This window comes from Ptychodera flava, chromosome 14, assembly GCF_041260155.1.
Source record: "Ptychodera flava strain L36383 chromosome 14, AS_Pfla_20210202, whole genome shotgun sequence".
In the NCBI taxonomy this organism is placed as follows: domain Eukaryota; kingdom Metazoa; phylum Hemichordata; class Enteropneusta; family Ptychoderidae; genus Ptychodera; species Ptychodera flava.
Genome location: NC_091941.1, coordinates 27,730,724 through 27,755,053, shown reverse-complemented (window position 1 = coordinate 27,755,053; position 24,330 = coordinate 27,730,724). Strand labels below are relative to the sequence as shown.

At 35.3% G+C, this 24,330-nt stretch overlaps 2 protein-coding genes across 2 annotated transcripts; one reads left to right on the top strand and one right to left on the bottom strand.

Moving 5' to 3' along the window:
- The first annotated feature begins 3,990 nt into the window (after positions 1-3,990).
- LOC139149999 (acyl-CoA:lysophosphatidylglycerol acyltransferase 1-like) lies at positions 3,991-17,823 on the top strand. Its single transcript, XM_070722139.1, has 5 exons — positions 3,991-4,752; positions 13,289-13,506; positions 15,648-15,784; positions 16,168-16,304; positions 17,121-17,823. The coding sequence occupies exons 1-5, from the start codon at positions 4,521-4,523 to the stop codon at positions 17,528-17,530; spliced, it is 1,134 nt and encodes a 377-aa protein (XP_070578240.1). The 5' UTR covers positions 3,991-4,520; the 3' UTR covers positions 17,531-17,823.
- A 93-nt stretch (positions 17,824-17,916) lies between these two features.
- On the bottom strand, positions 17,917-24,287 carry LOC139150000 (phosphatidylinositol N-acetylglucosaminyltransferase subunit H-like). The gene is made up of 5 exons (XM_070722140.1): positions 23,949-24,287; positions 21,429-21,510; positions 21,161-21,288; positions 20,384-20,464; positions 17,917-19,822 (listed from the first exon to the last, which is right to left on the bottom strand). Exons 1-5 carry the CDS (start codon positions 24,138-24,140, stop codon positions 19,721-19,723), a joined length of 585 nt encoding a protein of 194 aa, XP_070578241.1. The 5' UTR covers positions 24,141-24,287; the 3' UTR covers positions 17,917-19,720.
- Positions 24,288-24,330: the final 43 nt, after the last annotated feature.

The window sequence follows — 24,330 nt, the reverse complement described above, 5'->3', positions numbered from 1 at the left end:
TATTATTCGAAATTCTAGAAACAAATACGCACTTATTAAGTTTCTTGGACTCAGAAATGACATTAAAAAGCTGACTTTTAATGTCATACCAATGAATCTCCCGCTACTTCACATTGCAGCCCTAAAAAGGTAACATGTTTGAACTTACCATATAGTTTGTGTGGTTTATGAAATGCCTTTGAACAATTTCAATTTTTGATGGCCTTCCTCCTATATAGTTCAATGTGTCAAAGGAATTACCGTTACAACAGCTTCCGCTTTATTTGAAGGATACATGTCAAATACTTCCTTTTATCTTTGTTATTCCAATTACAACTGTCAAAAACCTAAAGGAGAGAATACTCCAATGATCTCCACAGAATATCTTCTTTTCAATATATTTTTCACTTTACCGTGCAATAGATAAGAGTTCAGAAATTGTACCAACCATAAGACATTCAAGTTTGTATTTATTATAACAAAGGTATACCTCTACCATTACGTGGAAGCACATGTAATCACAATTTCCAATAGGCTCCAGTCCATATTTACTGACTAATTACAATAATGATGGAAAAAATACTCACTTCTCAAATGATGACAAACAAGTTAAATTGTGTATATATATTGAAATCAATTATCATCAACTTGTGAACAATGAACAATGAACAATGTTGCAGTTTTGGACGTAAAGTTTGGATGAGGGTTCAGCTCAGAGCCCAACCTCAACAGAAACTCTAAAAAGAATGTTTCAGAACGCCTGCACATGCACAGTTGATTCAATACAATACGGTAACAAAACGCATCAATTACATATCAAACTGAAGAATTTTACTTGAAAAACACTCAACTAGGACATTAAAAAATTTATGTTGCTGTTTGATCACTGTTGCTGCGTGTACAGACTCTTCATTTGTGAGTTCATTGAGCTGCACCAGACTAAAATTTATCAATCAAAATTAACCTCAAGCAGTAGACCTGTCTGACATAGTGGCGCGTTGAGCTCTCAAGCTGGGGTTCAAAATTTGCGTGAGCTTCTCAATGTTGCAGGTCTTCTTGTTGAAAATATAAACCCTGGCTCCAGCAAATCGGGTGGATAGATTTGAGCTAAGCATATTTATTTATTTATTTATTTGTTGCAACCCTTTTAAAGCAGGGCCTCACTAAAACGATGGGAGCGGCAAATTACACAGAGCACTGGAAATGCAAATAAAAAGTTACAGAAGAGCTAGCTGAAAAAATCTAACAAAGAAAACAAGCCATTACTATCAACCAAACCATACACATTATTACAAATATAAGATGCTAAAAATTACATGTCCATCTACTTCAAGGCTTCATCAACTAAATTCTCTTCATGGACAGCAGCCTGTCTATTCCAGTCATCTATTCACCTATTGTCTACATTTCACACACCTTTGTCAAGCAGCTTCAAAATCTGACATCACCCACAAAATATCACACTTTCTTTCACCTTTTCTTTATTTTACATGGAAATTATGAATACTCATAACTGCAAAAATACTGATATATTACATGGTCTTGTCTGTTACGATATGTGATTTCACCAGAAAAAAGTGACGTTTGAAAATAATGACTGTGGTCTAGATGAAGGAAAACCGCTCTGGATTAAATAACCATCATGCGTTCTGTGAATGCATCCATATAACAGCCGGTAGCTATGTGAGGGCAATTTGCTGGAGGTGCTACCTGGGGGAGTTCCGATAGTTTTCACAAACACATATCCAAAATATACAGCTTCTGAACATGCACAACCACCTTGGTGAAAGTAAGCTAGGGTGGCCAAATAGATGATAATACAACTGTTTGAGCAGAACACTGACACAGAGATACCATCACAAGTGTGTATATACTCAAGTAGTATTGTTTTGGTAAAATTGCCCCTTTCCTGGCGAAATAAACTTTTGAAAATATTGTCACTGTACTTATATGTGTTAAGCCTGAATTGACAGGTTTGGTTATAGATAAATAAATATATAAATAAATACATAAATCTCAGAGTATACAGATGTCCTTGTGGGATTAACTACAGTGCTCGGTGCTAAAAGCAATGTTATAATTAATAACACAAATTACTTCATATAATATATATGTGTATATATATATATATATATATATATATATATATATATATATATATATATATATATATATATATATAAGTATGTATGTATGTATAAAATAAGCATGAGAAATAGATATCAAGTGCAGATCAAAAACTAGTCAAACTACAAACTACGAGTTTTGCAGTATTAACTTGTTGAATTCCGCTTGTCATTTGAAGATTGGTGAATCCATGAAACTGAATTTAATGACTAAATTTTGATCTGTGGTACTTCATCTGTATATATATATATATATATATATATATATATATATATATATATATATATATATATATATATATATATATATATATATATATATATATATATATATATTTATTTATTTATTTATTTATTTGTGTGTGTGTGTGTGGTATATAGAGTTGTTTCTACATGAGAGTGACCATGAAGCAATTCCTTGGAGGTGCAATGTGGGAGAGTTGTGTGATGGTTTTAGCAAACACATATTCAAAACAATTATATCCAGTGTGTATCTTGTAAACAGCCACCTCTGAGGGATGGTAAAGGTGGCCTATAATACTCAACTGAGGACACCTGTATTAGAAGACTTACACAATCAATAATAGTGTTAACGGTTCATTTTCATGACGGGTAAGGCTTTGAAAGCATACAGAAGACTACAGGATTCACAGTGTCACATTGAGCAAACTCACCGTGAGCTAGCTGTCTGGACTGAGTGGGTGGTGAGAAATCACTGGCTTCTCTGCACATAGTGTGAATTTCTGAAGCTGCCCACCATGAAAGAGCACAACAACGTGTTTTACTCAGAATCACTGGACTCTCTGAGTTGGTCAAAGCTTGGTGGCTTCTGTATGGCTTCTCTACAAACAGTGTAAATTTGTGAAGCAGCTAGCCCACCTTCAAAGAACAAACCTTGAAGAACCATGCCAGTACATGAAAACAAATTGTCCATATAATTTGTGTTCAAGTCTAGTTTGGAAATTAATGTTGTGATAAGGAAAGCAAGACATACAAAAATATGCATTAATACATGTATTTAATGTTTTCAGCAGGAAATTGTGGAAACAGCTCACAATATTAACATCAGGTGATGAAACAGTAGAAGAGAAAGACCATACGGGATCAATGTTATTGATGTGACTTTGTGCACCTTGATTTGTTTAATGCTTCCATTGTTGGGAAAATGTAACACTGCCTTGACTCAGTGAATCAGGCATTTACCACACTACTAAAAGGACACCCAATGGAATACGTACATCAATGACCTTCATCATTTGTGTGTGCTGGCTCCCGAGGTGATATTTTTACACTGTGGAAAAGACGTTCTAATAAGGCTTTACTGTCATTATATCATTGTCTACTGAGCATTTTCACATATATTGGGGAATCCGATGAATACGAAGAAAACCTTGCATAGCCTATACAGCTGCTTTGATAAACATGCATGGAGCATGAGGCAGTGCTGCGCCACGATATATACTCAGTCCTTATTGTCATTTCAGTTTACATAATCACAATAATCAATTTAGGTAAACAGAGTTGGGTCATTGGAGTTTGCTCAGCAAAATGAAAATATCAGTGAAAGGAATCTCTCCCGGTAATGATGCAGCATATTGTACATTGATGTGCACCATCCTGACCATTGAGTTAAAATAAATATGCTGATTGCTGATATCTATCAGCCTGCAGACGTAAGTGAATCAGAGCTGTTCCCGCATGTGCTACAATGAGTGTAGCGACGTTTTATCACTAATACCTGGACCATGCCACTGTTTTGTGAGCAATCACAAACCTAAGTGGCATTGTGCTTGAAAGACGTGCAACAAAAGTAAAAGTGGACCACCCCTTGAGGGAAGTGGAACAGTCCCCCTCTCTATATAAGATTCATCTCATTAAATTATTTGCATTTACCTAGGTTGGCACTGATGAATTCCTCGTGTTCTGCATTCAAAGGAGCACCATTCATCTGATGCACACCAGGATATTTTTATTTGTCTTATAGGTTTTTTTAAATTCAATGAGGTGGCTAACCAAAAGGACATATGAGATATGTGCCATCTGCATACAAATGTCATCGGATATACGTCGAAATCGCATCACTTGGGAAAAAGAACTCTGGCATGCATGATAGGCATGATGGAAACGCAGCAAAGTTGATCTGAGTACAAAGTGACAATGAACACTAGAACCGACAACTAGAAAATGGCACAAAGTGCATATCTGCGGCTGATACACTCACAGATATCCTTTTGAGGCACCTGTGCATAAATGTTAATGGCAGGAATTTCTCTTCCAGGATCAATACAAACTGTTGTGAGTTAATTGCTCCTCTTTTGCCAAACACGCAAAAGGATGTTTATGTGAGGTGTACATCACAGCTGCTGAGTCTGCATTCTCTCTCGCTGGTATTCTTCTGGAAAAAAAATTACAACCATGTTCACCTTTCGCTGTCTCGCTAAATACACCTTCCTGGCTTGCAAGGTTATTCTGCGGTGTGTCGTCATCCTCTCGCAGCATGTCTACATCGTGGCTTACATCGGTTATGCGTTCTTGTTGCTGCCTCTGCGATGGCTACATCCTAAACTCTACTGGACAGTGGAAGGCATTCTTTTCAAGTGGCTGATAGCGATTGTTGCATCATGGGGCTGGTGTGCTGGCTACACAGGTAATTATATCCATTTTAAATATTTCAAAAAGAAAAAAGCGTCAAGGTAAGGTAAAATTAAGTATTTCTGATAACAATTTTCATTGCTTTTTTTTTTTTTTTAACTCACATATTCATGTGATAAATACACACTGGGATAAATAATTTTGCGATAACAATGCCAAAAAATGAGGCAGTTCAAATAAGATAGAAAGTCAATCAGCTGATAGAAGAGTTCAGACCTAACAGAGCAGGAAATTGTGTGTCTACTTAGTGTGAAGGGTTACCATTAAAGTATAAAGTAGGGCAGAAATATTCAATGTTTGTCACGTGACTGCCATTTCTTTCCTCATTATTAAATCTGTAAACGTTTGTGTTACAATAGTTTGTATATATTCTTCATGGTCCACTGATTGGAAAATTGGCAAAGGGAAATAAAGAACAACTCTGATGAAAAACGAACCGATGAAATTTTTGGGATCAATGTTGTAGGCCTCTATGACAGGAAGGATTCAAATATATTGATCCCTTAAAGCTTTCCTACTTTCATTAAAAAAAACCCGCCCTATTTATGAACAGAAATTAATTCATACTGATGAAAAATCTGAACAAGGTTATCTGATTAGGGCGTTGTGTGGACTCTTACACTGTAAAAATATTGATTGACTTCAGGAAAACCCAAATCAAATTAAACATGAACTGCTCTTGGGAAGAATTTCACCACCATACACTGCATATTCTCTTTTCGTATCCTAAAATACAGCTGTAGGAGATGCCATCTGGGGTTTTTTCTCATAGATTTGTACTGGACGTGGTTTAAGCCGCAGTTGATGTTGTATTTATTCTCAGGGTTTACAATATGCATTTTATACAGCAATGTCTATGGGGAAATGTACAATTCCTATTTAATCAGAATTGCTCTGTCACAAGTCATGGTAAAAACAGATGGGGAAAATAACATTCTGAACAATCTTGGGTATATCTATAGGCTATGATACAATCTGTCTTCATTTAGATTTTTGTGCTCGTTAGACTCATATGAATAACATGATTAAATTTTGACCAACTAATATGGTACTACCACCTGAAAATTGGATCTGTAATATGTTATATTTTTTCCAAACACAGCTTATACTGTTTTTGACAAGAGAAAATTTGAAGCTTCTCCAGGATAAGGACTCTTGTTCGGTTTAGCAATAAATTCACATTTCAGTTCTAAGACATATTACAAAAAAGAAATTCTGGCTCCTCCATCAAGATGTAGTATCAGCTTTAATGAAATAATCAAATTAAAGATGTCACAAGGACAACCAAATATCTGGTATTTTTGCTGACTGGATTTTTGTATCAAAGCCGTGATAACGACAGTCTTTATTGCCACAGCAGTGAATATCAACTTTCAAACTAACTTGTTCATTTTCATGCTGTGTTTTTTTTTCTTTTTGAAGTTGACCTGTCTGTGACAGTGTTGTCAATGTTCTGTTGTTTTTATTCAACATATGTTGGTGAGATTGCTAATTGACTGAGAAACATGCAAATAACATAGAAGAAAAATATGGATATAAATTGTTCTTACCATATGCCTGGCCAACATTTATGCACAAGTACCATACAAAAAGAGGTTTTTTCTATTTTATATACTGATATAAGTCTAGCAACAATTACAAAAATTATTTCCAATAGAAATGTGATATATTACAATATCTTATAATGTTACTCATCATTGGAGACAGACACTTCAATACAAAACGAGATTTTTTCTATTTTATATGCGGATATATTCAAAATGCCACACCATCATGGTATATATTTGCCATGTACAAAATGTACTGAGTAGGGATCTAGTGATTTACATGGCCAAAAAAACTTCTGGCTACATCATCAGTGAACATGTTCACAAACAAGTTGCATTATTAGAGCATGAGACGACTTTTTTGTTTTGTAAAGCGACAATTTCCCATTTAGTAAAATAACAGTGTGTTTCAGTTGTCCATTTCTGCAACATTTGAAATCTACAATGACATGTAAATTTGCAGACCGTATAAAAAACCCAAGATCTTTGGATGATATACAATTTCTCACTTTACTGCTTTGTTTCCAGCCTGTCATTTTGATTTGATTTATTCATATATACAAAACATGATATTTATGTACATAAACTTGGTTTCTGAAGGGAACTTCTGATGACAGCCTGCCCGTTGAGTCACGTACATCAACATTTGCAACTGTTTTCCCTTTTGCATGCCTCTCTGCCCTTTTGCAGTAGTTTCACTGATGATTGACACAACTAATCTTGGACCTTATATCCATGCACTGATAAATTAAAAATGGATATCAGCAAATTAGCATATTTTATCTCCATTTCACAGCTTCAAATGTTGTCTGGTGATCGGCTGATAAGGTTGATGTCCTCCAAAGTGTTGTTGAGGGAACTGAAACATGCTATTACTATATTGTACAGTGATTTACTTCAGTTTCTATGTTTAATCACATAATTTTCCAATCCAGACTTGGAATATAACAAGATGGGTTTTTTGGTTATCAACATTTTCTGATGGACTGTACATCTCTTAATTTACATTATAACACTGGAAATTTCAACAGCTGGTTTTCTTAAAATTGTACAGGTCTTGTTTCCTCTATGCTTTGAATGTCGTCAGTTTCCTCTCTGCTTTTAAATCAACACTATCGTACACAAATGTGTGACTTTTACATACACATGTTCTTCTTGAATATGGTCAAATCCCTGCATCATTTATGTAAATGATGGCATTGGAGCTTTAGTAAAAACCTCAAAATCCATTTTACCATAATGGGATTGGTGTAAAGGAAAATGTAAAACTGCTTTGAAGTGCAGGTGAAACAGTGACACTTGGAAGGATTGCTCAATGTTTAATTAATTAAAGTATGTTGTATACACCCCGAATAATGAAACTATTGGACATTGAGCATATGATCGCTTGGGAGGGAGTCCCTTTCTTTCCTAAGCTGAATTCTCCAAAAATTATCTTGTTGTGTTAAAATGTCACTGCATACATGCTATGAATAATTTAACTTGCAGGTGAATTAATAAGTAATTAATTCACATGCCTGCCAGATTGTCTGTCTTCGTAAAGAAAAGCAAAAAAATAGAAAGACAAAATTGTTTGAGAAATATGCATTGCTAAGTTTTCTAATACACCTCCCATGAAGAATGCTGTCCCACCTCAACATTTCCAGATATATTGACACTTCTTCTGCCAAACACTAGATACTGGCCACACACATGATTTATCGTGGATAATTAACCTTGGCTTAAGCCCTGCTAGATTGTCCCACTGTACAGCTAGCATTTGGGACCAGGACCTGCATACCTGGAATGTGTGGGTGAAATATCGTAAACAGAAGAATGGCATTGCCCAAAGTAACGTACAGTGTAACTGCATGGGTGGTTTGATTTTTTAACATATTTTCAATCTAAGCATCGCTTGCAAAACGTTACTTCTACTAGAGTTATGAGTGATTTTGCTGACACAGTGGAATGTACATGTATCTCACATAGCAATTGCTATAAATAGTGATATTTGTTTCAAGTGGGACTTTCTCTACATTTTATCAAATTTCAAGAAATGTCATACTCATGTGAATTAGGCTTTTTTCCAAATAAATTCCATAATTCAATAAATGCATTTTATGGCAAGGTTGTATATACAATTGTTATTTCAATACTTTCTAGTCTAGTAATAAAAACAGACAGTAAAAGTCGTGGTTTGTAAAGATAAAGTAGCCCAAACCCTTTCCAAGCTGCAAAATACCAGGAAGTTCCTAGTAAATATACGATTCATGTACTGAAATCAATAATACTCAAGACTTTTATCTAGCCTTAAAATGGCAACATTTAAAGCATTAGAAAAGAAGAAAGCTGGGACAACAGTCATGAGTACATGTTGTGATGAACTCTGCATGCAAAATGTGTACAGATTTCAAAATCAGAAAACCATGGAAATTGACACTGCCACTACACTTGCCAACAGCCTAGCTGTCTGTATACATTTTACACATAACCTGAATACAGGAAATAGATCACAAGAATGTGAAGTCACTGTGTGGTGAACCTTCAACCAAACACAAAAACATGAAATTCAAATGGAGATAGATGTCGGAGAAGACAACTGACACCATGTCTTACATCAATATTGAGAGTATAATTGAGATAGGTGTAGGATAAGACAACATGTCTTATACATCAATATTGAGATATAATATATTTATAAAAATGATTAATGTCACCATGGCTCACTGAGTGAATAAAAAATACACTTTCTGTTTACATTTTCAGAATGTGATGATACATAAAAAAATGTGTTTTTAGAATACATACATGAATAAATTTATACCTCTCTATCTATCTGTATACATGTACCGCAAAACCTGTCCTTACAGACACCTCTCTAATCAGGCCACCTCTTTATTAAGGACAGATTTATCAAACCAAAAGTTACACTTTCAATAGAATTTCACCTGTCTATTAAGGACACCTTTGTATTAAGGACACTTTTTCCATTCCTGACAGGTTTCTCTCTCTCTGTCTCTCTCTGTCTCTCTCTCTCTCTCTCTCTCTCTCCTCTATGTATACACATGCAATGTGTGTATTTGTATGTGTGTGTATATGTATATATCATCAACATTGGCAATGTAAGTTATATGTTACATGACTATAGATTCGGTCGTTTCTGGTAAATCAGTTACACCAGTGAATTCAAATCTGAATGAAGACAACATTAACACACTGAAATTCAAACTCTGTGAAAATTAACTGCTTTGACAGTACATGAAACTGTAATAAAGCACAAAATAAACTGCATGTCTTGTAGAATGTTATGGATTTAAAATTTGCTATATAGGCATTGTTGATACATTAAAATTATGATTCATTAGATTGTTGACACAGAAAATTAAAGGAAGACTTAAATCAAAATAAATAGGATCTGTAGTACATGATTGATTGAACACTCTGCACTGTGGAACAATGGGGCATAAAATGTTCAAGGGATTATAAATGGGAGAACATTTTTTGGTCATGGTATGACACAAAAATGGCAAATGAGAGTACAGTTCTACTCTGTATTTTTCAGTGTGATGCAGAAGATTTCAAATTTTTGCTCTCTACATTTTTTTTTTAGATTTCCCCAATATTTGCCACCATAATGGTCCATCTCAATGGCTGCTTCAAAAATATTGCAGACAATATGGCATGAAAGTACAGTGATGTTACATTTGACTCATGTCATATCTTGTGCTGATATTTATTTTGTGTTATTGATTTTAAGAAGACATTCATTTCAACATGACATTGAAAGTGATAAAAAAGATGTGCTTTTTTCCTGTAATAGGGGCATACCAAATTAATCCTTGATTATTTCTGGTTCTGAACTCAGTAGCTGGTAAAAGTTGCGGTTCACTGTCTCTGTTTATAATGAACACAGTTTTCTTGACTAATACCTGCAAAAATATGCAGCTTTTTTGATACTAAAGTTAATGTAATTTTTCGTTTGGGTAATTTCCAAATCCTTTCATCGGAATAATACATTGCAAATATTTCCTGTAAGTATATGAACTGCAGGATGAAAACATTCAACAAATGGTTGAAGGGCAGTGAGTTTCTGCAAAATGTTGCACGTCTTTAACCCTTTGAATGCTGAAATTTTTTCCCGCCAAAATTTTAGTGCAACAATTTACCAATTTTTTCAATTTTTCTGTAATTCTTTTGATAATTTTGGACCAAATGGATTTCATATTTCATTGGCAAATGTTTTTTATAAAAATTATATCATATAAAAATTATATCAAAAATCTGAAAAAAATGACTGGGGTATATTTTATATAGGTTACAAAAATTGACTTTGGCACTCAGAGGGTTAAAATATGAGAATAATGCGTATAAATGGAACTTGCCCTGACTAATATACTGAAAGCTGATAGTGGTTTACTGTAGAACATTTTGTGCCCTGAGACATTTTCCTCTTTTGAATAAATTTTACATTTTCAATTCAAATGCAGCTCTTAGAAATGATTAACCAGTCCAATATTCTGCACTGTTCTCTCCATATGTGGGGTGAAAACAGCAAATGGAAATTAACCTCAGATCTCGACCCATTTTTCTTGTCATGAAAAATGCAGCCAGACTGTCTAAACTGCCTTTTAGTAAATCCCATTGATTTTCATAGCATCACTTGTAGTGGGCAATATTATCAATATTGGAAAATACAAGGGATAATTTCAACTGCAGCTCAAATACAGATGTATAATACTGAGTAAAAATGTACATAAAGGCATTAACCTTGAATACACGAAACATATTTCAGGTCGTACACCACTTTGAACATGCATGATGTGATTGAGTATATACTTAAGCCCTTTCATTTTCCGCAGCCCGTATAAAACAGATCCCATCTGTCAACTGAACAAGATCCAATTATTGCAAAACCCAGATGTTGAAGAATGAAAGACTGTATAAAGCTGATGGATGTGTACATTAATTTACAGACTAATCCTATCACCATGGTTTCTATGATGAGTAAATAACCTCAATTCCAGTTCAACAAGAGAATGAAAATAGCTATTAGTCATTACATACTGCCATGACAATGATAAAAACATTGTAGTGTAGATTTGATTTGGGCAAATATCCCGCCATTTTCTTTTTCTCATATCTAGGAGCAAGGGGCAAAGGGCACTCACAATATTTATAACATACTGGACGTACAGCAAATCAGAATTTCTTTGTAGCGAAATTGGTCCTTTTTGAAAATTGCTTGAACATTTTTTATCAAACATAGCAACAATGAGATATTCATGTCAAAGGAAATAATGGGAGCACGTTAGGGTTTTGTATGAGCCTTATTCAACTTCTGAAATGGAAAATGGCAAACTGCCAGCATTAAGTTTCCGTTGCATTTGAGAATTGATACACATTCTATGATCTTCATTCATCACTGATTCACTATTCTAAAAACTGATCTACTGACAGGTGTACAGAGAAACTGAAATGTAACAGTGACTCGCTTCGGGTGAACTATTCCACTTTCCGACATTTTGGAATTGCAAGCGATCAATAACCTGCTCACACTGTGAAGCAGCCTCAGGGAGTATAGCTTGGTTGCACTGATAACTTTTTGCAGTTTGGTTTTGGCCTCAAATTGATTCTACAATTTAGTACAAATAAACGCCTTGTTCCAAGATTTTGTGAGGATGATACTGCTGGATCATATGGTCAATGAGTTACATTATGATCCTCTAGTAACAATGTTTCAAAATGTTGTATTCCTTTGCTTCAAAATGTCTTCTGTAAGGAGAGGTCATTCTGAAATCAGCAAAAAGGTGTTTTTACATGGCAGTACTAGTATAACCTTTGTGACGTACAGAGCTGTTGCAAAAGACATATTAACAATGTTTTTAACTGCCCTGAAAAACTTACAAATCTTGTGAACAGTAGTATGTCAAAGACAAATACATGGAATCATAAATTCTTACTGAGAGTCAAAAAACATGGATTAGAAAAGAAGATATGTTGTGTATTCATTGCAATTGGAATCCATGATATCTATGAGGCTTCTGTGTATGCTGTCATAAAATCAGACAGTGTACATGTATAAGATATCCTTGATTCCATGAAACTAGTTCTCTTGTAAGACCGATATTTGCCTGGTTCATAAAAAATATTGGAATGTTCCCAGTTTTGAGAAAGAGATATAAATATTCCTTTCTCACGCCATATTGAGCATCCAGAAAGTATTCATTCACAGCTTCAAGTTTATAGTCACCTTTCCCTTGACAATATTTGGAACAAAATGTAATTCAAAATGTGGATGTCAACGAAAAGGAATACATGATTACCGGTACCATAAATTGCCTTTGGCAAAACTTTGGTACGTTTATTAACTACAAGAACCTTTGAGACTCTTTTAGAAGACTACATTTATTGTAACAACATCTGCATATTTCCACCACACAATCTTGTCAAATACAGAAGTGTTTTTACACTTGAAATACACAGCATGAAGATTGTAAACTTATAACATTATTTTTCAAATTAGAAGATTAGCCTTATGTAGACTAGCCTTTCAGTGACTGATTCAATCATCTCTACTGAAATTTATCAGTCAATGTAATTGATATGCAAAATAAATACACTGTATAACACATTTCAACCTTGCATTATGTTCCAGTCAACACTACTATCATGACACATTGAATTTTGAACATCTTCAGTCGATATCCATGATATGCTACCAATTGTATTTCAACAGCAACTCATTAGTTTGCCACATAGCAGAATTGTATCTCACACCAATTTTTGTTGCCACTGCCAATCAGCCACGCTATTGTCTTTTCAAACAAGTACAGTGCTGTAAACCATTTTGCTTTTCATAAAATGTGATTTTTCTGAAGTGTTATTAATGCTGAAATGATTTGTATAGCTTTATTCATGCTTTACCAATCAAAAAACTCACATTTCCCCAAACCCAAATACTGTTCAAATCATGTTCAGACTGTACTTGATTTTCCTCTTTGACAGTTACGGAAACAGGAGAGGATATCTCGGGGATACTGGATGATGAAGCCGTTGTCATGGTGAACCATCAATCTACTGGGGACATACTCACTCTTATGACCTGCTTGCTAGACAAGGGCTCTGTTATGCCAAACATCATGTGGCTCATGGACAAATTATTCTTAATTGCACCTAGTTTTGGACCAGTATCGTTTTTCCATGGAGATTTTTTCATTCAGCAGGTATGTTGCCCTTCCAATTACGATAGGCTCTGACATTGATAATTATGAGATTTAATGACGGCAATAAATAAACTCAACATCTGACTTTCTGGTCAGCAGGAAGGGAAGGAACCACTTTCACCAGCCCAGGGACAAAACAATGACGTCAGTAACCATTTCCTAGTTTCATCATGGGCAGACAATACCTGTTTGTGCTTAAATTATTCCAATGTACTGATTCTATTATAGCCAATTTTGACAAAAAAGAAAATTGCTGATCTAAAGACACATATGCTCGACAACAGAACAAAAACAGGCAGTAACAAACAACTGATCTGTTATCATAAATGGGCAGGTCAGAGCATTTGCATACAAATTGTCAAAACAATAGTGGCAACCTCTTTATTGTGATATGAAATCACTGTGGAAGATATTTCTTCAGAGAGATGGTTTGGCTTGGCTTAAAGTATTTCAGTGATATGAGTATGAATATGCATAGTCAAAGATATAGTTCCTCATATAGGCACCAAAAATGGTCCTAAAAACTGGTGATAAATATTTTTTTCCCAGATTGAACCGATCGCCATAAACCCTTTTCCTGCCAGACATGTCACATACCCTCTGCCATTAGTCAGACAAAGAGTGCATGGTATTGAGTAAAAACCTACAAGTGTTTTCACATACTTCTGCATGTACATCATAGCAGGTCAAGTTTGTAAAAATCATGTGTGCAATGTCGCTGTTTTCAGGGGCCTGCAACTATTAAGGTAGTTGGAAAGGCTAGAGCGTCAGTTATAAATTTCAACAAAACTACTAAAATATAAAAGTAGTCAACATTCTCTGTGGAATAAAAAAAACTAGACATTTGGGCACAAAGGCATTGCAGAGTTATAGCCTGTTAAAACTTCTGAAAAACTGACCAAATAAGAAGAAGTTGGGGAGTCCTTAGTGTATTAACTATGGTAGAGGTCCCCTAGCTGTTAATAAAATGTTTGAAAAGGGAAAGTCATTATTTGCTGTTTTCAGGAAAGTTAGACAAGGTAGTGCTGGCATTCAGAGTGAGTGACTGCTATTGTAAATGCATTTTTAGATTCTTTGAGTGTCAAAGAGGTGTCAAAAGTGAGATCAACCAAAAAAAACTGCTCTATGACTTCAAAAGAGGGGTGCAAATATGGCTTGTTTTCAACATTTTTGACAGAATAACAGTTTTCCTACATAATTGTATACCAATTTAATCCAACTTTGAAATGAGATATGGACATGAAATTTTTACAGCCTATTAACAAGGTTACAGATAAGATTTGTACGGCACAATTTTCCTGTATTTGAAGTACTTTTTGAAAAATCACATTTTGAAATTTGAAAGAATTTTTAATAATTTTTTGATATATAAACCCATGTAAAATCATAAAAACAAATTTTATTTACAAATCCTGCCGTACAAATCTTACAATAAATAGTGTCAACATATTTATAACTAATTTGGTAATATTGATACTATCCAATTATTATTAAATTCAAATATGTAAAAAAAATATGAAAAATTAAATTTTAATATTTACTGGTGTCATATTTCAAAACCATGGCTGCAAATATACAATTTTCATATTCTTTGGAGAGAATATTAACTAAGGGAGTTATCCTGAAATTTGAACTAAATATCTTGATTCTAACACTTGAAACTTGACATTAACTCTGAGAAAAGAATTTGTGCAAAAATATCCTTTCCAACCACCTTAAACTCTTCGTTACAATGCAACGTGTGGATGGGAAATGTTATGCCTCACTGTTTTAACCAACATGCCCTGATAGTGACAGATGAACTTGGAAAATTGAAGACAATAATATTAGAACTTTGTTTGGATGCCAACCCACTCTACCCGTACTTATACATGTACAACCACCCTGACTGATAGTCATTGTATATATTACAGGCTAGGCACCATTAACCATGTTAATGTTACTTTCACTGTAGGCTCCGTCATCAAATTTTCTGAATTTTCTGAAATTTTCTTCTGTGATTCTACAGTCTCCTGTTACGACATGACTACTCTGCATGCTAAAAGTCCACTCTATGCCTAGATCAAAACAAGAAATCACTTTCTATGAAGTCATATACAAGTCTCAAATGCAAGTTTTACATATTTATCTATCTTTTACAGGGTAAACAGTACAGAGATTCACAAATAAAACTGCTCAGGGATCACTTGCTGAACACTTACTGCAGCAGATATAGGAAATGGATAGTCCTCTTTCCAGAGGGAGGGTTCCTGAGAAAAAGAAGGACTGCTAACCAGAGGTATTAATTTTTGAACTTCTTCTCTGTCAGAAATATTCAAAATGTGTGCCATGAAATTTTATTCTGGGAGCATGTAACATGGCATTGGGCAGTAAGTGGAGGCAATGCATGTTGTCCTAGATATGAAACTGAAGCATTGTAATGCTTGAGCAATATTTCTGGAAAAGATGACGTATTTATAATCCAACTTACAGAATTGAACATGAATTATACCAATCATATATTGATTATATTGATGTCGATGGGTACAAGCAAAAAAAATAACTAAGACAGGACATAATAAGGGAAACAAGAAATTATTGTTATCATTGCTTATAAACAGCTACTAAATGGTGTTTTTCTTGTTTCTTTGTTCTTGCAATGCACACTTTTACCATGCTCAGGTATGCAAGACTCAATAATTTACCAATGCTAGAGCACATCACGTTGCCAAGGATTGGTGCTGTGAAGACCATACTATCAACACTCAGGGATCCCACGACAGTAAAAGGTGCTCAGAATGGACCAACATGTACCAGAGGTAAGAATCATTATCTATAAAATAACAGCTTATTGTAACATTGGAAAACTAAGATCTAAGATACCACAAATCATTCATTCAACTTGCAGTTTTTATGCTCCTATGCCAAAATGGTAATTACATACAGTAATTAGTTTTGGCCATGGGAAGCATTTTGGCCAGCCTGAAATGTGAGGCAATGTGGATCTTGAATGACCTAATACTACCGCGTCTGGAAGTGAAGTCTGTAGTCATGTGTATTGAATGAAATAAGTGGAAGATATGGTAGGATAAAGTGTCGTAGTGTTTGGGCGACACAGTCAGATATAATCTTGGTTACTCTACCCCAGTGGGGTAGAGTAACTATGGATATAATCAATAATAAATAATCAATGGCACCTCAGTATGACTGATATGATTGTGCAAGGAGATTCAGAACCACGGCCAATGACCAATTTGAAAGTAAAGTGTATGGGAAGGGCTGACAGCATTTAAATCAACAGCCGCTGGCTGTTGACTTAGCTGATAAAATGGACAAGTTCATGTGCAGATGCAAATGTAACAATGCTAAGTGTACCAGAAGTGTGAAAATCTTGGTGGGAGTACTACCAGTAGTAAGTCATTGAACAGCCTGGACCATACCATTACCAAAGTAGCCACTCAAGAGGAGGGATGTCCAATTTAAGTAGTTAAACCATATACAGTGGAGCAGAAGACACTGTCTATGGTTAAACATAAAATAATGCCTGAAAAATGTTAGTACCTTGTAAAAGTTTTGCGCGTGCTATTAAAAGGTGAAATATAATATCATAATCACATATTTTCTTGTCCTTACAGTTTCAAGAAAAACGTTAAAATGGGTGGTTGACATCACTATTGGTTTCCCAGGTTATCCAGATGTTAGACCCATGAATTTACAGACTTGGGTCGGTGGATGGAGGGAGCCAACTTCAACCACGGTGCACTACAGGTACTATCCTATTAAAGATGTACCCACAGACCCAGATGACCTAACTAAGTGGATGTACCAGCGATTTGTGGAGAAGGAACACATGCTGTCTCATTTCTATAGTACTGGAAAATTTCCAACGCACAGCCAGGATTCAAGGATCACTGATGAGCCCAGGAAAGTGGAACTTTGCATCTGGAAGATTCTGGCCATCAATGCTTCATATATTGTCCTGCTGTGGACACTCACGGTGCTATACAGTGGCATCCTCTCTCCTCTTCTGGGATGGTTTCAATAGCAACTATGAGAATGATTGACGAATCAGTCTTGTGCAATAAAACATTATAAAACCTGATGCAGGTTTCCATATTGTGTGTTTCATTGTCTTTAATGTTACAGAAATTCAGCACACTCACTTTCAAATTAAATCATATACACCTTACATCAACAAGACAGTCAGTGCCTTGGTTCAGCACATCTGTATATCAATGTGGCCGACAAACTACACCCATGGCATATATTGCTTTGCCAAAAGTTGACAAGATAAATATACTGAACACATCTTTGAGGCTGAAATCAACTGAAAAAAAAAGACTACACAGACTTTTCTTATTGATGAGCGATATAACATTGCTCTGCCACAGACAAGTGTGCAGTAGTACACATAAAACACAGAGAGTGAGATAGTCTGAATCAAGCCAGTGACATGATAGTTTATATTTATAAAGGGTACCAAGGAATTAATTTCTCTAATTTATGTAAACAGTCATCCCTTTTACCCCCAGTCCATAGTACACTGGTACAATTACACCATTCTGAATAATTGGATTAAACCACTGACTCTTGAGTTTCTATGATTAAACCAAAAGGTGACTGCATCAAGATTCACAACGTAGAGAAAACCTGTGCCATAACTGAGTAAATGACATTTTGTCATCAGTGGCTTTCCGCTGCAGAGATGAAGATATCCTGAACAAATAAAATTGAAATCTAGATGTCAAGCTGTCCAAGTGATCAGTTTGTCCAATCAATCTCCAAGTTCAATATTGCTGTCTGATTTACACTTGGATCAACTGGCCACAATGTCAAGGCACTAAACTGTTGTATTTGCATCATTGAACCAGAGAGAGTTAAACTCATAAATTCTGCATTGAGTGAGCTTGCATTGAATTCATTCAAAAGTCAATTAAAGTTTATGACTGCAAAAATTTGTCACATGCATAATGCTTTTAAGAAGCCAACAAGATTTTTTCATTCATCAAGTTGCATAAAGTCATGAGTATCTTTGATTATCTGTCAGTTTATGAAGGAAATATTACACTAATGTACAATTTGTGGACACTACAAAAGTTACAATTATATCTGCTGATTTCTCAAATACCCTGCAAAAGAGACAATGTAAGAAGAGTGATGCATTTTTCATGAGCTATCAACATTGACAATCTGGACAACAAGTAAGTGTCAATTCCCAGCACTATAACAAATATTCATTACTGTACTCTCTTGTGGTTCTTTCATTTATTGATATAATTGCAATTTATTTCATGATAATACTATACCACTCTTTTGTGTATTGTTTGTACATTTAATTATACTGTCATTTGCTACACAAAACAGCCTCATCATAATATTCATGTCACGATTTCATTTCCAGAATTTCATTTTTTAACATGTCAACTTTCATGAAAACAACACACAGTTGGTAAATACAGCCATTGCCTGATCTTCTGTCAAGAGAAAATGTATTATTTTGGATGAAAAATACTTGTGCAAACACATGAAAGTTTGAAGATTGAAAAATGTACAGGAATGTAAAAAATCTTACACAATACAGAATGTAAATTTGATGGAGTCTTATGCAAAGGCAAGCTCCATACCAAATTATGCACTAAAAACATAATAATGTTCACATAAAGGCAACAGAAATATGCAGAACTTTACATATACTCGAATCAGTCAATAGGTGTAAATTTTGATAAGCTAACAGACATATTACAACCTAGAAAGTTTGACACAGACACTTTGAACAGTTCATCATACATATGCAGACTGACAATAGATAAAACTAATATAGTTCATACTGGTTACAGAAAATGACAAACAAACAGGGTAAAAACAATCAGTAATGAAATAGTTACAATGTTATCTGATCTGACTTTTGAATTTCCATTTCTTTCCAGACTATGTTTGTGTGTATTCAAAGTATGTTTTACAACACTACAAATGAAAATATACCTATTTTGGGACAACTCAAAGTGTCTTGCATAATTTATTTTAAAAAATTGCATACAGTTTCTTTTACAGCAAAGATAGCTGGTGTAAAATATGGAAAGATATCGCTGAGGTATGATATGAAACAAAAAAGAACATAAAAAATTGTTTATCATACAAAAGAACATAATAAAAATTTACCTGTAAAAGAATGTAAATGCTGCACTCTTTACTACTTCTATTTGCTGGTATACTGAAAGGCAGCCTTGTTATGAAGTCAGCTGATTGTTGTCTGAGAAAAGCTGTGCTTTCTACTCCATAATATACCTTGAATACCTTGGTAGATTTCTCGCAGAGTATTGATTCTTGGACTCGTTTTCTAAAATTGTGTTCAGACCAGAAAAAATTATGCTAGCTATGTTAATATCACAAACACAATAGTATACTTGTAAATATGCATGATGTCAAAAAGATTTCCCTTTATTGGCTGTCTTGCAAGCTGTGAGAATATTTCGTTAAAATAAAGTCACAGAGACACAGACAAAGAAGAAAACAATTACTCATACCATCGCAGTGAAGGAATGATTGTAGTGCCAGTGTGTCAACATCATACACTGTTCAAGCAGTAAAGCACACTCAACAATGGGCATACCACAAGATTTAGACAAGTTCACACCATATATGAGCTTTCCAACCATGCTATATCACAAATGTAGCAGGGTTATTTTCATGCCTTTACCAATCAGATTGCCTTAATTTTTCCATCAATATACTGGTATGATATAGTTATCATTGTGAACTGAGCATTTAAAAGTGAAATTTAAGTGTCAAGTGCCTGTTGAGCATCAGTGAATCTTGATAAAGCATCACTTCAATTCTATATTCTGTGGAAGTGAAATGTTTTAAAATTCAATATTTTTTCAGGATTCCATTAACTTACCATAAATATTGGAAGTAGGGATTTTGCTTTGCCATTTTGCGGATCCTTCATCAGCACCACAAGATAATAAATAACACTGTGCTGTGAATAGAGAAAGGGAGCTACAGATTCTGGTCTAGAAAAAAGTATGACACTTATCATACATACGTATCTTTCTACATATCATATACATACACATACACATACACTGGCCCCTGTCGCTTGGCTTTTCTCAGCAATAGTTACTGGCTGGCCTAGTGGCCTAGTGCCAGTGGGCCAATGCATTCATCCAAAGATCTACTCAACAGCCTATCACTAACATGACAGTCTGCTAAGTTTATTCCTTCAATTTATTCTGTTTTGATATTTACAGGTATATGCCCACAGACTTGGAGTAAGTTTATGCACATTCAGAAACTATGAAATGTTCGCACTGTCAGGCTGTTGTAACCAATGAATAACACAAAGTTACCAGCCAACATGTCTGATTCTGGACATTATTGCCTCCATACTAGGGTATACTTCAGACAAGACCAATTGTTTTCATTTATGATTGCAGACCTGTCAACAGGGAATTGGGGCAAATAACGCTTTGAAAATTGTTGCACCCAAGAAGTACACTGATTGCATCAGTACAAAACAATTTGAGTTAAAATGAGTAAAATGTCTTCCTTTGAAAGTTGACTGCAACCACTGGTGAAATTTGGTTCCATTACATGTCATCATCAGGATTAATGCACACTTTGAATAAATTTGAATAGTATCACTGTGAACCAAAGAAAGTATTATGCATATTACCATGGTGATGCCTTCATTGATGACAACATCCTGGACACAATCTATTGGAATGAACAAGCTCAGCTGCCTTCCTGTTCTGTATGTTGTCATATACTGTATGCCGCTTGAAGCTATCACAAGTAAGGATTCTGACAAATAACATTTGAAAAGGTGTTATTTCTTAGGGTTAATGATAATGCATTTGAAAATTTACATAAGAAGTAATAAATCCATTTTCAATACAAATTGAATAGTAGAATATTTTTTGTTTGGGGAAAAATTACCTTACCTTTATGGACTTTAATAAAGTGACAATATACAAAGCTGAACAAAAGGACGGCACAAAGAACTGTTACAGACAAGCTTGTATTCTGCAAGAGAAAAAAAAATGAAATCCAATGAAATTAGTACTACATGACATGGTTTCAATTCTGGTTTCAAGTCATGGTACTTGAATTCTCAAATAAAAAAAATTCACAATTTTCACTTAATTTGCTATGAAACATTTATACAGTGACAGTGGTACATACGTTTAGACTTCATTGCACATGCATTTGATTGAATATTATTTACTCTTAACATTTCAGTTGTTCTCGTGACACTAACTAGCCAAGAGTCAAACACAACAAAAGTTATTTCAATCAAATGGGTCATTGAAAGGCTTGCGTTGTACTTTATACAATCATTTAAGTACAGCAACTTCCCTACCAAAATTACAGGCCGCAAGGGTATGAAAGAAAACCTATACAGGCAACTACCCACACACACTATACAGTACTACTCATGAATAAAATGAAGACTCGCACACAAGAACTTCACAGGAACACAAACTTATACAGATTTTGACAAACATAACTTGATTTTATACTATGCAGTCGTAAGTTTTAGAGAGAGTTATGATTTTTTTCTAGTCTTCCTTTGCCCTGCTGCGACATGAGCTGATTATGAATTTTTTTCAGTCCTTATTATCCTGCTGTGGTGAGAATTAGGACTGAAAAGTGCACTGTTATTCACTCTGCCGTTGGGTAAATAAATTGCAATTTTTGTTTGTCCTTACTCACCTTGCTGCAATGCAAATCAGAAGGATTGAAAAAACAAACATTTTATTTGCCCTGTTATGGCGCAAACAAGGACGGAAAAAAATCAAATTCACCCCACAGTGGGGTTAATAAGGAATTAAAAAAAATAATACAACCCACTGCAGGCTGAAGAACTCAAAAACCATACGTCGTCCTACAATTTTCTTAAGTCCGTACTTGCCCTGCTACAGGGCAAATATCCTTTGCCATGCATATATTACATTAATTCACTCATGCAAAATGTGTGAATTGACAAAGTTCGAGTATGCAAACAGCATACTGATTCATTATAAATACTGAGTTATTATAAATATTCAGAGTTATTTCTAAGACACGCCATTGCACAATTCGCGCAATAAAATCTTGAATGGCCCTCATTTCACCGTTTGATGCGCCACTAAGTGCGCAACATTATATGAATGGGTTGATCACGCAGAGTTCAAGTAGTTCACACATTCGCATAGTGAAGATGGGCTCCCCGAAGGTCATCACCTCAGTCATAATTCAATACCCAGTACAGCATATACGGTGGTGCATAGGAAGCTGGGTAGAAAGGACTGATGTAGGGGCAACGGTGTATTGGAGCCGTGCGTATGTGGCACGGCCGATGAATGTAAACAACGGCACTAGCCACTGCGTAATGGCAAAAAGCTAGTAGTTGCCACTCGGATTTTTAATGCCAGTATGTGTGTAGTTGATGAACCCCTGTTTTAGAAAATGATGATCGGGCAGTCCCTTAAATTGAAGCGTTTGCAACATCTACCATCTGTACAAACCAAACGTTGAACACTGCAAGGAAAGAATCCATGCTGGGCTGGATGATCGTTTTGAAGAGCAATATTTTAGGTCCGACACTATCTAGTTTGCCTTTTTACAGAGTAGCCAGTTCTATGCATAGAACAACACCGCTGTGTAAAACCCTTTGGTCAGAACCAATGATCGTAAATTTGCTAATGCATACAAGTTATGTTTAAAGTTGATGTATCGATCACTTTATGTAGGTCGTATGCATATGTCCGTGGAGTTGCTGTGTAGTATACATAGAGAGAAGGGCTATGTATACTACATGGCAACTCCACGGATGTGTGGTCGTATGGGTAACTCTCTTGTGCTGCAGTGTATGAGTAATTGTTGATACGTGCAAATCGGGGGCCACTCTTGGAGAAATCCTACCGGTGTGCTAAGCTTTGATCATGATCGTTTCAACAGTCAAAATCAAAGTCGTTAGCAATTTGTACAGTTGTTCAAGTCGGACATATCAATAATTTATCGCGTAGGTTATGTAAACAATTGAATCAAATCAAAACGGTTAGTTTGCTGTTGCCATTGTTGGGCCTGTCGCGTACGCAGGGGGGACAACTTTCCAGTAGGCTTAGTTGGTTACAGGGGGCCTGATTCTAGTATTCTCCTTTTCTTGACTTGATAGACTATAGTATTTTCTGCAGAAAATTCACAGGTTTTAAATGCGTGTTGATGATTGCCCCCGATTTTCTAAAAAGGCCCCCTTGGAACAGGAGTAGGGGACCACAGTGGCCCCTGATTTTTACATCCTAAAATGAACACTGGGTATTCATCAACCCACAGGTGCCTGGGCTTGCCAGTGTAGAATACATAGTGAGAAGGGTATATTACACTGCAATTCCAGGCACCTGTGCATCAACCTACAATTTCTATTTATGTATCCTTAAAAGTGAAAAAGTTATATTACACAAAAGGCCGGGAGAGCATACCTCAAAAACATAAAACATATAATACAACAGTGTTGCAATAATAGCTGCCCAAATGAATGAAGAAGCAGGACCAGTAGAAATGGGATACATCACAGAAAACTCTGCACACAGCCCGTCGTGGTGGATGGTCTCCACGAATATTTCTGTCCTGTGAATATTTGTGGAAAGCTTGTCCTGTGTTTTTCGCGACATTTTCAGGCTGTCAGGAATGTTTAAATCAATACTATGAGCTGCACCATACTTGATTCTAAAACTTCGTTTAGAAGAGTACTACCATTGACAGTAGAGCAGCACATTCTTTTTCTGTCATATGGAAACCGCCATCTTACTGACTGGGCTCTCTAAGATAGTGATATATATACAGTTCGATATTGAAATCAAA